The 16088-nt window shown below is 56.4% G+C and overlaps 1 protein-coding gene and 1 long non-coding RNA gene across 2 annotated transcripts in view; one reads left to right on the top strand and one right to left on the bottom strand.

The window, feature by feature from the left end:
• Window positions 1–111: 111 nt before the first annotated feature.
• Window positions 112–16088, bottom strand: part of FIGNL2 (fidgetin like 2) — a 31824-nt gene continuing 15847 nt past the window's right edge. Inside the window, exon 2 of the mRNA XM_086713364.1 lies at window positions 112–4659. Within this exon, the coding sequence (XP_086569490.1) occupies window positions 2669–4648 (1980 nt within the window). The 5' untranslated portion in view covers window positions 4649–4659 and the 3' untranslated portion in view covers window positions 112–2668. The remainder of the gene's footprint in view (window positions 4660–16088) is intronic.
• On the top strand, window positions 6633–10672 carry LOC147579174 (uncharacterized). Its single transcript, XR_015253629.1, has 2 exons — window positions 6633–8394; window positions 9847–10672. It is a non-coding gene; the product is annotated as an uncharacterized LOC147579174 (long non-coding RNA).

The raw sequence follows: 16088 nt of genomic DNA, 5'->3' as shown, positions 1-16088 counted from the left end.
TGCTGAAGGACTAGAAACGCCCACAGGACCACATGCCCGGCAGCCCTGGATGCCCAAGCATTCCCCAAGGGCTCCCCACATCCTGCTGCCCCCAAAAAATTCTCTGGAAGCCACATGTCATCGCTTTAATACTGTGTAATACTTTCTTTTAAAATACAGTCTCTTCTGAGGTAGACAGACCACAACTGCAGAGCATCATCAGACAGGAGATAAATACGTCCATGTACAACACGCAGCAAAATGAGGTAGAAATGGTTACAGCTGGAGGAGAGGAACCCAACCCCAGTCTGGGTAGAGGAAGAGGAGGACCAGCTTGCCGAGTCTGTCCTCCCCACATCCATGCCCCTGGATTCTTTGGTATGCCCCCCCCAACATTGCCAGAGCTGGACCTGCCCTTCCCCCCACCTGCCCCAGTGCCCATGAGGTAGGTGCTAGTAGACTGGGGGCTGTCTCCTTGTGCAAAGCTCCCCAAGGCCAGTGGAGGAGGCAGTGGGGGCCCTGGGTCTCAGTGAGTTCCTCCCCCCACCCCCAGCTGCCTGCCTCTTGAAGGGAAGGCTGAGATCCCAACCCCACTCCCCGGGGCCCTCCACCCCCACCCCCATATACATACACACACCTGAGAGAAACTTCTCACGCCCTGCACCCTCCAAAGGGCCCTTTACAGCAGTGCAACCCACTGCTGCTGAGGCACCAAAGCCCTGCAGTCAGCCAGCTCCAAGGAGAGGAGGGCCAGAAAGACCAAGGATGAAAAGCGGGGGGTGGGGGAGAAACAGAGCAGCTTTCCTGTTAGCAGCCCTAGGCCAGCACAGGCCCTCGGCACCTTGGCACCTGAAATGTCCCCTGTGGACACCCTTCCAGCAGAGTGGGAGATGGTACAGAGACTGGAGGAGCTGGAAGGGTGAGCAGGGAACAGGGAGGGAGGCTGGGGTGGGAGAGAGAAGAGGTAGGGTGAGGGCTTGCCTCCTGCTTTGGACCAAAGGTCAGAGTGGTGAAATGGGCTCCCTGAGGGAGAGAAGCCCTATCAAGGGAAAGTTGCTGGGAAGGACAGGCATATTCTTCTCACAAGGAAGCCCCCGCACCCGCACCCTCCCCGAGGCTGGCTTCTGGTGGAAAGTTTGGGTGGGACTCCCACCCTAGCATCAGGGAAACCCAGCTTGCCCATCCCCTTCACCCTCTGGAAGCCCCTGGGGCTCCCAACCGAGGACCCTAGGAGAACGGGACAGGCCCGCTTCCCAACAGAACCTTCTGTAATTGGTGCTACTTCCTCCTTGGAGCCTCCCAACATACAGGGAAGCTGAGTCTGTAGTCAGTTTTGTGCCCAGCCAGACTCGTGGCCACACGGTCTTCTCTCCCGAGGGAATCCTAAGTTATAGAAGATCTCTGCCTAGGGAAGGGCCAGGTGAGATGACCACTCTGGGGACTTTCTGCCTCGGACGCCTTCCCATTTGGGTCCTCTCTTTCTGGATCTGGGACAGGGAGGGGGCAAGGGCCTCCCTCTGGATAACCCTAAAGAAAAAAAACACTAAGCTGGAGAGTGGGGCTTAGGGGGAGAGCAACAGGACCTACCTCCTCTCAAATCCCACAACCCACTCCCCCACACCCCTGCCTACAACCTTGGACCTGGGGAGGAAGCCCTAGAAATACATTCCGCTTCTGTCCCAGGAAGAGCAGGGGTGTCCGTGGGGCTCTGGGCCTTCCTCTCCTGTTACCCACAAGTTTCACTTTCGGAGTCTTCTGGGAGAATCTGTTCCTCGGGAGGGGTGGGGGGGCAGGGAACACACAGGAGAGCAGCCAAAGTCTAACATTCTTTCTGAGGTCAGTTTCTTCCTGAGTTGTCAAAATAAAACGAAAAACAGCAAATTCTACACATCTTACAAAAATAAGAGGCCTAAAATATTAAACAAGCTACATTTCTGGGACTTCCCCCTCAAAAACAAACAAACAAACAAAAACCCTTCTTTGGGTGTTTTGTTTTTGTTTTGTTTTGTTTGTTTTGCTTGCCTTCCCCCACCCCCCAAGGCCCAAGGATACAACTGGGTGAGGGATAATGGGGTGGGAGGGAACTCCCCACACCCTCCTCCTCAGCCCCGGACTTCCAGATCTCCTGCAAAGGGACACTGCATTCTCTGAATGAGAAGGACCAAGGGAAAACAGGCTAGAGAGCAAGGGATGGAGACAGAAGCACAGAGGGTTGATAGATGGAGAGATAGGGGAGGGAGGAGCAAAAGAGAAACAGGGCCAGCATATGAAGGACAGGTCAGTAGTGACAAAGCCACGGAGAGAAAAACCTAAGCGAATGCAGAGAAAGGGGGGGGGGGGGCGCATTCAGAGCGCGAGGAGACAAAAGGATTGTGGAGAGGGCGCAGGAGTTCCTTAGGCCCCGGGTGCCAGCCCATCCCGGGTCGGCCCGTCGGCTGGGCAGAGATGGCGAGCTTCCCGTCCACAATAAATAGGAAAAACCTGAGTACACAGCGCATATGGCATCTATCTGCCTAGCAGAAGCATTTTCCTTCCTACGAAAAAAAATCCACCGGCAGCCCCGCCCCTCCCCCAGCCCACATTCATCATTCCGGCACCCTCCCAGCCCGGTTTGGTTAAAGACATCCCCCTCCCGGACGGAAGGGCTGGGAGGAAGGGGCGGCTGCTCCCGCGACCTCCCGGCGCGCCGTCAGTGTCCGGAGCCGTACATTTTGTCCCATTCCACGTACGAGTCCAGGTCCTTGGGGGAGGCCCTAGGGCCCACCTTGGCGAGCGCTGCCTCCAAGTCCTTGTAGGAGAGGGGCCGCTGCAGCCCCGGGAGGCCCGCCCCGGCCGCCGCCTGCTGGCACAGCTGCCCCAGCTCGCCCCCGGAGAAGCCCTGGGTGCCCTGCACCAGGGCCGCGAGCTCCCGCTCGTTCAGCGCGCAGCCCTGCTGGGCCAGCGCCCGCTGCAGGATCTGCCCGCGGGCAGGACCGTCGGGCAGCGCCACGTAGAATCGGAGAGCGAAGCGCCTGCGGGTGGCCTCGTCCAGAGCCGCGGGCCGCGAGGTGGTGCCCACGACCAGCACGCCGTCCGCCCCCGCGCCGCAGCCGCCGTCCAGGCAAGCCAGGAGCGGCGCCTGCAGCGCGCCCGCGGTGGCGGCGCCGTCGTCCCGAGCCGAGAGCAGCGCGTCCAGCTCGCTGATGAGGAGCACGGCGGGCGGGCGGCAGCGCGCAGCCGCGAAGGCGGCCTGGAGGAGGTGCGCGCCCTCGGCGGCGCCGGGCGCGGCCAGCGTCGCTCCGCGCAGGCGCAGCAGCGTGGCGCCCAGCTGCGTGGCCAGGCAGCGGCTCAACAGCGCTTTGCCCGCGCCCCGCGGTCCGAAGAGCAGCACGGTCCGCGGCGGGCGCGGGCTGCCAGGGTAGGCGGGCGGCCTGAGCAGCGGCCACACCAGCTCCTCCTCCAGCGCCGCCTTGAGCGCGCCTTGGCCTGCCACATCTGCCCACTGCACCGGGGGCCCGCAGTCCACCATCTTGCTCGTCACCAGCTCCAGGGCCCCCGGGTCCACGCCTTTGGGGGGCTCTCCCGACGGCACTCCGAAGACCCCGCGGGGACCCGGCGCCGGAGCGCGCTCCGGGAACTTTTCAAAGGGCTCGAGTTGCGGGCCGTAGACGGGAGAGCCCAAGACCTTGAGGGGGACGCCGCCACCGTACTTGACAGACGCCTCCTCCGCGGCGCCCGGCGGCTTCGGCCGGAACCCGTTGCCCCGACAGTCGCCGTTGTCCGTTGCGGGATAGGAGGCGCCGTCGGCCGCCGGGGCCTTGGCCGGCTCGTAGACGTACTTGCGGTAGCGGCCCTCCGCGCCCTCGTCGGCCGCCTTGCGCTTCAGCGACACGCCGGCCTCGGCGCCGGGAGCGGCCGCCTGGAAGCTGTAGGAGGTGGGCGCCGGCCGGGGCGGAGCAGGCGCGGGCAGGGGCGTGGGCGCCGCCAGGCCAGAGGTCAGGTAGGGGGCCGGGGGCGGGGCCGGGGGCGGCGGGAGAGCCCCGTATCCGGGCTGAGCGGCGTAGCCCCCCGCGGGGTAGTTGTACAGAGGCCCCGACGGGCCGTAACCCGGTGGAGGCGGGGGCTGCAGTAGCGCGGCGGGGGGCGGCGGGGGCAGCGCGGCGCCAGTCTGCGCGCAGTAGCCGGGGGCCAGGTACCCCCCGCCGTAGCCCGCCGCGTACTCGGGCGCCGCCGACGGGCCCCCGCACGCATTGCCGGCGTAGAGGGGTTCAGCTAGGTTCCCGGATAAAACCGGCGAGCCCCCGAGGCCCCCGGAGCCGCCCCCACTGGCCGACTTCGTTCCCGGGAGGCCCTCGTGGAGTGAGGCCAAGGGGTAGGGGGGCTCGGGCCCTGGCCAGGGCTCGGGGTCCCCCTTGGCGCCATTGAGGAAGGCGGCGTCGCCATAGCCGCCCAGCGCGGGGCGCTCGTAGGGCGAGTCCAGGACCCCTGAGTACTTCTCCGCGTAGCGCTTGAGGAGGTTGGAGGCCGTGAGGGCAGAGATGTCGTCGTGTGCCCAAGCATAGTGGCAGCGCTGGCGACCCCCAGGGGGCAGCTCCAACTTGTGGGCCGGCGACGGGGTAGTGGAGGAGACGTCCAGGTGCTGCTCTGGCCACTGGTTGAGGGGCTGGGCGTGTTCCGGTGTCCAGTGCATCTTCGACAGAGCTGCGGGCGAGAGGGAGAGAAGCGCCTAGAGAGGTTCCGCAGAGCCTCTGAGGACCCACCACCCGCCAGCCACAGGCCAGGCGGCTTGGATGGCAGCTTGGAACGGGCTGCTCTCCACCACCCACCGTTGCACCCTCCTGGGCCACCCTTCTCCAGGCACCAGCTACACAGTACTTGCCTTGCCCGGCACGTTCCAGGATTAAAGTTCTCTGAAAATACTTTCCTCAGAGAGATCTGGAAACGATATGTTTGACCCTAACTTCACCTTAAAGGCAATATGATGATGATTTTGTCCCAGCCACGGGAGCGCTGCCCTCTAGAACACCTGGTCCTTACTTCCAGCCCTAATGGAGTCAATGGTCAGTCGATGGGTGAGACACCCCACCCCTGGGAATAGTCAAATCCAGGTGGGGCTCAAGTAATACATGTTACAGGCGCTAGGCATTACAGAAACACTAGGTTTGTATAAAGATGAATGGCCCCGCCGTTGGGTACTCTGTGCACCTCAGCCCTCCCCGAGGTTCCAGGGCCCTCTTTGGGCCGGAAGTCAGAGATTCCAGCGTCTGTAGGCAGTGCCTCATGGTCCTTAGGAAACCCCAGTGGCTGACCCAGAAGCGTTCACTTCCTTTCCGCTTAGTTTCAGTCTCTGCTTCATGAAGTCAGAGCACCTGGGTTCCAGATCCATCCCTGCACACGCTCGCTGTGTGCCCAGGCAGGCACTGCCATCTGCCTCATTCCCAAAATGTGTTTCACCACAATGCAGAAGCGTTATTTAGAATAGACAAATCACATTCCAGAGAAGAGGGGGGACAGTTAGTACACGTCATGGAAAGTGCGTCACAGATTTGTTTCTGAGCTTCCCAGCAACCAAAAACACGTTTCAAAACAAAGAGCACCAACCAAAAACGTTGCTGGCATAGAAATCTTGGAACATTTTTTCACGGACCTCAGGAAGCAGACCTGCGAGATGTAATAAATAGTGTCCTCTTAGCCATGCCATAAACATGGCAGAAATGTCCCCCACCCTAGTCCTGAGCACCAGTCAAGGCATGAGCCAAACACTGGTTGGTAAAGGATTCGGGACCGGGGGAACAACTCTTCCCAGGCACATGTCTCCAATGGGCTGGCCTGATCTGAGGATTAAATTTCAAAGGTGAAATGGGCCCATGGCATGCCAGAGACCATTTTGATAATGATTATTTCTCAAACCTAAGCTTTTGATAAGACATGTTAAACTTACAGGTTCAATATTCTGTCTTCAAATTTTTATTGAGCGAATACTAAGTGTTGTGCCAGGCAAAGGGGCAGAATGAAAGGTTTAGACAAGGAGACCACATCCTTTATGAGGTGGGAAAACAGAGGTGTATGCCAGGGGCTCTGGGGCTCAGGGAAATGTGCGACGCCTGGCTAACAAGACCTCAGCAGGGAGGAGGTGTCTTTACTGGACCTTGAAGGGTGAGGGACCAAGTTGGCCAGGCAGGCCAGAAGGTTCCAGCACAATGCATTCAGAAAGCCAGGGCTCTGTTAGCGTACTCGCCCTATTCCCTTCCTCAAGACACTCTACTGCCACCTTCCGGAAAGTTGTCATAATCTACAAATCTACTGTGTCCATGGGGTGAATCATGCCCCTTGAGAAAGGCTTGTGTTCAATGTGCAGCCTGCATAACTCTATACACTGCAAGCCTGGAGGGGGTACCAAGGAAAGTTGGGTCACCAGAGCCTTGTAAGTGGGCGTGGCGGGGGGGAGTGGTAGAAAAGGCTGCAGATCGTCAGGTAGCTCTGGGGTTCTCTTCAGTTGCCCTTTCTTGCGCTGCTTGTTGGCAGCACGACCTCTGTTGATGTCACCACCTCCTACGGCTAGGACCTGCTGTCAGCAAGACACTGTTTGAAAGTAAAACTGTATTCTCATTCCCATTCTCATTCCCACCGCCCTAAGGGAGGCATGAGCCGTAGGTACTAAAGCTAAAAAGGGAAGTAGACCTCTTTGAGGTGGAGAGGAGAGCCCGGCCACCAGTGGCAAGAGGTTCAGAGCAGAGTCGGCAGAACTGAGTATGAGGTCCCTGGAGGGCAGATACGCATCTCTCCAGCCCCTGCTGAGAGGGGTCTCTGGAGAACAGAGGCATTACCTAGTGTCAGAGGGGGTAATGTCCTGGGACATCAGAAATCACAAGTGGTTCTGGTTTGCAGGGTTATACAAGGATGGAAACTCAAGGTTCTACCAATGCAAATACTATGTTGTGACATGGACCCCAAACCTGTTTGTTTTTCTATTCTCTGTTATCTGTGCTTTGTCTTCTTAATATGGAAAAGGACACTTGACCTTGATCACACTTACCCCCCCCCCCCCCCCCCGCCCCAGCATGCTGGGGAAAAAGCAGGGCCCCTCTCAGAAGGACAGAGACACAGCAAGGAAAGCTCTGGATCTGGACTTATGAAAAACTTCCTTTGCCCCTTCCCAAACCCTCTGCTCCCCGCCTCTCCTGTCACAATGGTGTCCTCCCTGCCCCTCTCACTCAGCTCCTGCCCTGGCCTGCAGCAATCTCCACTCAAGGCCTTACCCTCAAGACCAGCATACTCAGGCCCTGGTCATCACCGAACCTCTCCATCTCAGCAATTGTGGACTCAGGGAACCCACCTCCAGTTCTCCAAACCTGTCCTCCCAGACTCACACCTACTATCCTATTCTGGGCTTCGCCCCTTTTAGGCAGCTCCTAGTCCCTCTCTAGAGGGAACCTTTCCCTGGCAGCTCATGCCACCTACCTGGTCTCTCCCCTCCATCCCCTCAGATACTGGCCCTTCCATTCCAGGTAATTCTCTTCTCATTTTAGCCAAGGGCACAGCTCCCTCACCTCTGGCCTTCCGTTTCCACCTTTATCTACATCTACATCCACTTTGCGGTCCGGTAGGGACCTTGCCACCATCAATGAACTACTCCACCCCTTGGCTCCCTCCCCACAGCAAGCTTAATTCTTTCCCACCTTCAAAAAGACCTCCTGGACCCCAAGTCCCCCACTAGCTACCAGCCCATCCCTCTGCCCCTTCTCTTTCACCATACGGCCTCTACTAGAGGTCCTTTAGACCACTCATTGGGGAGCAGAGGACCGAGTCAGCAGGTTCTGCTGAACTTAGTCACATAGTCTGCATCTGGAGACTTCCTCTCACCTCTTCCAAGGGAAAGAACAAAGGTCTGGCCACAAACTGCCCAAGGAGTAAGCTCAATCAACCAACCCAAGGAAAATGAGAGGACAGAAATTTGCAGGGAAGGGAAGGAGGTGACATTGCCTGACCTGCACATAGGCTGAGAGTGCTGGTCTATGTGAGCCTGAGGACATACCCGCATGCACACACGTACTGCTGGGAACACCCACAGATGCACACAGCCACAGGCTCACGTGTATAGACACACAGTCTCAAGCTTTAGGGGCAGTATCAGTTGGGTGCCTCCTGACACACCCACGCCCACAACAGCCTTGACTTCCGCCCCTTCCTGACTCAGAAGGGTGGGGTGGGGGAGGATAGGGGGGAGACCATGCTGTCTCCTTGCCCGCCCCCCCCCCCAGGCCAGTTACAGCCCTCCTCTTCTCACAGTGACCCTGGGCCTGCCTGTGGCCCAGTCCACAAGCTCCTGCCATTCAGCCTCCTGCACCTGGAGTGGTCTCCTTCCAGGTTCATAGGCCACACTCCAATACCTGCATCAGCTGAGCTGGAAGTAAGGAAAGGCCCTGGGGACTTAGGGTAAGTGTGCACTCTGACTCCATGAGACCTGGGTTTGAATCCACGCTCAGACACTATGTGACCCTGAGCAGATTACCTGACCTCACTGAACCTCTTCATCTGTTAAAATGCATAACATATCTTTTGAAGGGTGGCCACAAGATTTAAAAAGGTAATGTATAGGGGCGCCTGGGTGGCTCAGTCAGTTTGGTGTCCAGCTCTTGGTTTTGGCTCAGGTCAGGATCTTATGGTTCACGGGTCAAGGCCTGAATCGGGCTTCACGCTCACAGTGCAGAGCCTGCTTGGGATTCTGTCTCTCTCTCTGCCCCTCCCCAGCTCATGTGCTCGCTCGCTCTCTCTCGCTCTCTCAAAATAAATGAACATTTTTTTAAAAAGTAATGTATCGGGGCGCCTGGGTGGCTCAGTTGGTTGAGCATCCGACTTCGGCTCAGGTCATGATCTCACGCTCCATGAGTTCGAGCCCCACTTTGGGCTCTGTGCTGACAGCTCACAGCCTGGAGCCCGCTTCAGATTCTGTGTCTCCCCCCTGCTCATGCTCTGTCTCTCTCTGTCTCAAAAATAAAAAAATTAAAAATTTAAAAAATGAATAATAAATAAATAAGTAAAGTATATAAAATATATATGTCCCATGTAGGATACAAAATTGTGTGATAAATGGTACAGTTAAGAACCCAAGCAGTGGCCTAACCTTGCTGAGTGACTCTGAATAACTCCCCTGGGGGTTGGAGGAACTTGGAAAATGTTCTGTGAGGGAAATTCCTTCCAGCTTTGATATGACAGATTAGTCCTCGTGCCATCATCAGCACCAGAGCACTCCAGCACTAGGCTCAGAGAGCCAGCCCCTTTTCTGTGGCTTCCGTGCATTGTCTTATGTAGCCCCCACAATGGCCCTATGAGACTACTATTGTCATTGTCCCCACTTTACAGATGAGGAGACTGAGGTGCAGGGAGATTAATACATCCCAAGGTCACACAGCTGTTACATAGCGGAGCGGGATTCAGACCCCAGCAGTCTGACCACAGAGCCCAGGCCCTTACTCTTGGCTGCACTGCCTCCCTGGTCTAGCCCTTGGTTCTCCCAGCCAGAGAAGAACCTGACCCTGTGATGGCCTTTATCATGCTCATCTTGTTCCTGTGGAAGCACGTTTCTGTGTTTGCCTGGGAATGTGGCTGTGCCTCACGTGCTTTGCATTTATCCTTCAAATCCAGCTGGAAGCACCTGCCTGCTGGGGGGTCCCAAGTCTCCTGTGCTCCCCAAGCAGGAGAGGATTCATGTCCTCACCACAAAACAGCCCGGGAGGTGTGGTCCTAGGGGTCACACCCCTAGGCTGGGCGGACAGGTCTTTCTTTGGGTCTGTGACCTTCCCCAGGACTGGCTAGGACCCTAGTGAAAAAGAACTCCGTGTGGCTGCACTGTTTGGGAAGTAAGGTCACGAAGCTCTATCTCTGCAGACCCCTGAAGACGCCGGGGCCCTCTTCCACGCAGGAGGGTGGAACACCATTGGACTCCACCCAGAGAGTGCGGCCTTCAAACTCACAGGTGACTGATAGCAATGGCAAGAATTACTGGATGGAAGGGTAAGTGAAGAATCCCTTAAACTCCTCCCCCTTGGTTTTAGGAAGTCTTCCAGGATGGATGAGAGACTGAGCCTTCACAAATGGCCAAACCAGTGCACCAGTCTCAGTCCCTATGGGCCGTTGCCCAGGACACTGGTCCATTAGGCCTGACACAGGCTGCGATAGTGAGTGTGATTTATAATAAGAAACATATATTTGGTCTGTGTCCACTGTTCTGGCTCACGGTTCCAAAACCCCTTGCGATGTCCTAAGTGTAAGAGCGATGGTAGCACCTTTCCTTATGGAATAGTCTTGTCCTCAGTCGCTGGAATTGCTTCAGAGCCATGAAGGCAAAGTGGGTGGGGTATTCAAAGCCCCAAGGTAACCTAAGGATGGAGGCCGGTTGCCCAAAGAACAAGCCTTGGTTAGGGGGTTATAACTTTGGATCACACCCCACATCTCCCCACCCAAGGGCAAGGGGCTAGAGGTGGAGCTCAGTCCCCAACAGCCAATGATTTATTCAATCGTGGCTATGTGAGGAAGCCTCCACAAGACCCCAAAAGGATGGGGTTTGGATCCCTTCAGGGCGGTGAACACATGGACGTGCTGGAAGGGCCTGGAAGCCCCACGCCCTTTCCCACACCTTGCCGCTTGCCTCTCTTCCATCCGGCCGTTCCTGAGTCACACCCTGTGATAATAAACCGGTGGCCTAGTGAGTAAACTGGTTTCTTGCGTTCTTTCAGCCCCTCTAGCAAATTAATCGGACCCAAGGAGGGAGGGGGCCATGGGATTTAGAGCCACAGGTCAGAAGCACAGGTGACAGTCTGGACTGTCGACTGGCATCTGAAGTGGTGCAGTCTCGTGGGACTGAGCCCTGACCCGATAGGATCTGATGCTATCTCCAGGTAGATGTTGAGTGCAGTTTGTAGGACGTCCAGCTGGTGTGACGGAACTGGTTGCCATGTGGAAACCCCTACGTGGGTGTCGGAAGTGGAGCATGTGGCAACGTAGGGTGCGAATAAAGGAGAGATATGCAGGGAGGGCGTGTTTTCCCTCACACAGGCCTGTAGACCCTCCTCTTCCACCCCTACCCTGGCATCCCAGGCCCACGGACACCCTCCACGGTTGCTGTGACCGAGGGCAAGACACCTAGCCTCTTTAAGCCTCCTTTTCTTCAGGCGTCAAAGGACAGTTGATTGAGGCAGCGGACAGCAAACTTTTCTCCCACTAGGAACCCTTCCAAGCCAATTTTATACAAGATGCCATGGGAGGGGACCCCAACCACGCAGTGCCAGCAGCCCCCTCCGACTCCCTGAGGAGGCTCCTGACACCCCTCTGCATCTTACAGAAATTCTCTGATTCCAAATGCCATTACCCATGGACAGGGCTGGGGGCAGGACAGGGGAGGAGGGGCAGCTGTGTGGCTGCTCCAGACCTGAGTGGAGCAGGCACAAGGCCGTCCTCCTGGGCAAGCTCCTCGGGCTCCATTATCTCAGCCTGGGACAAAGAGGCTGGAGTGGAGAATCCCATTGTTGGGCCTCCTCTGGAAATCTCATTAATCTATTCACCACGGCTCCCACAGGCCTTTTGTCCCAGGCTTTTTGTCTCCTGCTCACAACTGGTGCCCCGGGGGTCTCTGTCCGCCTGGCAGAACTCTGAACTGGGCTGTCCCCTCCCTCCCCCCAACTACTGGGCCCTGCCCCTGCCCGTTTGTGCCAACCCCAGTTACTGCAACAGGAGAGGAGAGGGAGGGGCGACGAGGGGAACCGAGGACTGGTCACCTGCCACAGCCTTGCACCCGCCACACAGGAACCTCTGCCCCAAGTCCAAGCCAGAGAGCAGCCCCTAGCAGCTGGACCGCCAGAACCCTGCCTGGGGAGCCCCCCTGGGTCCCGGCACAGGGCCTAGCATGGGCAGGGCTCAATATGTGTTTAGGGGATGAGCCAAAGGAGGCCAGAGAGGTGGCTGCCAGACTTCATGTTGCTAGGGCTGCAGCCTGTTGTCCACATATCTGTGGTCTCACGGAGCCAGCAGACACTCTCATGCCACCAGAGGGCCAAACTGGCTGTTAGAGATGCAAAATTGGGTCGAACTGTGACCCACCCTCAGGGACTCTATCCTCTAACAGGAGAGATAAGGTAAAAGCGGCCATGGCCAAAAGAAAGAAAGGGAGGGAGGGAAGAAGGGAGGAAGAGAGAAAAGAAAAGAATGAATTCTGGTGGTTCATAGACAGTTGAGGCTATCTTTGGTGGGCCGGGGGATCACGGCAGCACTTAAATGTTTTATTTGTTTTTGATAGAGCACGAGCAGTGGAGGGGCAGAGAGGGGGACAGAGGATCCAAAGCCAGCTCTGCACTGACAGCAACAAGCCCAATGCAGGGCTCAAACCCATGAACCGTGAGGTCGTGACCTGAGCCCAAGTTGGATGCTCAGCCAACTGAGCCACCCAGGCACCCCTCAGGGCAGCACTTAAAATGCGTGTGTGAGGATGGAAGGCTTGGGGTCTGTGCATGGACTTGAGGCCAGTGAGAAGAGGAAACGCTGACAACATGGGTTCAGCCATCACTGCCCACAAGGCCCCACCTAAGTAGATAGTATTTATAGATGACACTGAGTCCCGGGGAGGAGATGTAGCCTGCCAAGGTCTGAAGGGGCCTCCTCCCTCTGGTTGGTGTTTTCCCACCTCTACAGACTGTGGTCAGGCAAGGATGTAAATTGGAGATCAAGGATCGGCTCTTGAGATCTGAACTCTCCCTCCCTGTCCCCAAGCTCAATCTTGGGCTGGAGAATGGTAAAGAACTTGTAGCTGGTGATGGCAAGGGGAGGTCCACGGAAAGATGAGGACTGGAGCACCTGCCATGAGCTCGAGGAGTGGGAATGGTCTGGACAGGTATGTTACTGTCAGGATGATTCCCTTTGTGGCTCAGGGCAAGTTCCTGTCCTCCCCATTTACTGTTGGTGAACATCACAGGCCTCTCTGAAGCCAGATTTTCTCTCCACGCACAGGACCTAAAGAAATCTAGAAAAAATCAGCACTGCTCATTCAGGCCTCCAGACTGTTGCCCACACAGCTGTACCTGTCAGAAATGCCCTCCCTCTGCCAACCAACCCTCTCCCATCCTCAGGGCCATGGCGGGGCCTCCACTTCCATACATCTTTCCTGGCTACTCCAGTCCTAGGGACGCTTTGCCTTCTTGGGTAAGCTGGACAAAGCCCCTCTTGAAGCCCTGCTTGAAGCCTCTCTGGGCAGCAAGAACAGAGGACGGTCCTGCTCCTGTGCACTGATTCCATCCCCTGTCAATGCTCTAGGCCACTGTCCCCTTAATCCTTTCCCCGCTAGAGGATCCTCTCATCAGCCTACAAACATACTGTTATTTCTCCCATTTTAAGGCGGGGGGGAAGAAAGCTCAAAATAATCTCTTGACACCACACCCCCCCCCCCCCCCCCAGCTACATCCCATTGCTCTCTGCTTCCTTTTTTACCAAAACAGTTTAAGAGTTGTCCGCACAACTATTTCTGGTTCCTCCCCTTGGGTTCTCTCTTGAATGCCCTCCCTCCAGGCTTTCACACCCAGCACTGCAGCCACCTGCGTGCAGGCCACGTTGTTAAATTGGTGATCAGTCCAGGGGTGCCTGGGTGGCTCAGCCGGTTAACGTCCGACTTCGGCTCAGGTCATGATCTCACAGTTGGTGAGTTCCAGCCCTGTGTCAGGCTCCGTGCTGACAGCTCAGAGCCTGAAACTTGCTTCGGATTCTGTGTCCCCCTCTCTCTCTGCCCCTCCCCCACTCATTCTCTCTCTCTCTCTCTCTCTCTCTCTCTCTCTCTGTCTCAAAAATAAACTTTAAGAAAAGGATTTAAAAATAAGTAAATTGGTGATCAGTCCTCACCTCAGCAGCAGGAGCCTCAGCAGATCATCCCTCCTTCCGGAAAATTCTTTACTGGGCTGCCCACCCCCTCTCCTCTTCAGCCTATTTCATTGCCCTCCTTTCTGTCCTCCAAGCCTTCTTTACACATTAACTCCTTGGAGACCCCATTCAGTCCCATGGCCTTGACCAGTGTCGGTACATTGAGGATTCCTAAACATGATGCTTCCGCCTAGATTTCTCCCCTGCACTCCCCACTGGCACATTCAACCTACTTCCTGACACTTAATTGGCATAATAGCATGTCTAGAAATCAGACCTCTCACTTCCTCACCGCTCCCTAGCTTCCCAGCCCTGCCCTGGTCGATCTACCCTTCCCTGTCTTCCCTGTCTCAGGAAATGGCAGCTTCATCCTTACCAGTTGCTCAGGCCAGAAAACCTGGGACCATCTGTAACTTCTCTCCCTCACGCCTCAGACCAGCCAATCAGATTGGCCCTTGCTTCAAAATCTATCCAGAATGCAACCATCTCTCACCCGGATGCCTGCAGCAGCCTCCTATCTCACCTCCTATTTCTAGCCTTGTCTCTCCGTTCTCTGCGTTCTCGGAATAAAAGCCCATGTCCCTGGGCCCTGGCTGGCGCAGTCTGTAGAGCACACGACCCTTGATCTTGGGGTTGATCTCAGGGTTGTGAGTTTGAGCCCCCACATTGGGGGTAGAATTTACCCCCCCCCCCAAAAAAATAAGCCAGCGTCTTCACAGGGCCCCGTCACGTCCCCTTAGCTCTCCCTCTCCTGCCATTCTCCCCCGGCTCCTCCACTCCGGCCACACTGGCCTCCCCACACAGGCCTGCTCCCACCTGTACTCGCTCATACCCTCAGGTCTCTGTACGGTTGTCACTTCATCACACACTGGCCGCCTCAACCTGTTGTTCCTTGTAGCACTCACCATAATCCGCCCTATTGGTTACTCTGCTGAACCCACTAGAAAGTTCCTTGAGATCAGGGAAACAATGGTTTAAAAGTTCCTGTGTTGCTATTTGTTTCCTTCTCTTCCATCCTCTGCCCCCAAGCACCTAGAACAGCGCTGGGCACACATTAAGTTTTGGGTTTTTTTTTTTAATGTTTGTTTATTTTGGAGAGAGAAAGTGAGCGACAGAGCACGAGCCAGGAAGGGCCAGAGAGAGAGGGAGACACAGAATCTGAAGCAGGCTCCAGGCTCTGAGCTGTCAGCACAGAACCCACGAACCACAAGATCATGTACGACCTCAGCCGAATTCAGACACTCAACCGACTCAGCCACCCAGGCACCCTACACAATAAGTTTTTAATAGACTATACAATGTATGGATGGATGTTTGAGCCAATAGATGAGCAAAGAGGCCGGAAATCACCTCTGTGTCCAAAGAAAGAGTGAAAGGGTAACTCCATCTGAGCCGCATGAAATGGTGAGGGTGGCAGGAGGCAAAGCCAGGGGAGACTCCTTCAGGAGTAGATAGGGAAAGGGTGTCCAGAGCGATCTGGCTGGAGTTGAAGGGCACCCAGCTGAGCCCCCCAGGACCCCACCTAGCCTTTTTAAGAAAAATCTTCCTCCTTCTCTCTTCCCGAAGTTAGGCCTCTGGGAGAGGACAAAAGGGGCACTGGAATTCCCATCAAAGGCCACTGGACACATGGTAAAGAGATCAGGACCCTTGGGATCCTGCTTCCTCGAGGTAGTGAGGCCTCCCCGCCAGTCTGGCTCCTCTCTGGGGTGGGAGGTGTGTAGGGGGGTGTGCTGTGGCCCTGGACTCCTCATATGTCAAATGCCAAACAGCAGGAGGTCAGCCTGAGCAGGGCTGGCCAAGCAGCCCCCATCTGGGCTGTGTGTGTGCGCGCACACACTCGCTGGGGGGAGGGGAGAGTGTAGAAATCCCTGCCTGTGTCCGCGGTCAGGGCCACAGACAAGCTGGGACCATCTGTTGTCTTCTTGAGAGGCCAGTCCAGGGGCCTAGCGTCCTTGAGGATAAACCATCGCTTTCCCCCCGGCCTTCTAGTGTTTGCAAAGAACTTTCACAGTTACCATTTGCTTTCACCCTCACATCTTGCCTGCCAGCTAAGCGTAGTCTCCCCATGTTACAGAAGGTGAAATGCAGGCTCAGAGAAAAGGAGCGATTCTCTCAAGGTCATAATAGCTAGTAAGAGAGGAAGCTGGACTCTCAGCCCATTCTGTCAGCCCCTCCCTACCCCAGCCTTGACCAAGGTGCCTGGGCACCAAACACTCAGGCGTAGCCCTTCC

This window comes from Puma concolor, chromosome B4 (genome assembly GCF_028749965.1).
Source record: "Puma concolor isolate L17-30 chromosome B4, mPumCon1.1.hap2, whole genome shotgun sequence".
NCBI classification, from domain to species: Eukaryota; Metazoa; Chordata; class Mammalia; order Carnivora; family Felidae; genus Puma; species Puma concolor.
This window is presented reverse-complemented; position numbering and strand designations above follow the sequence as displayed.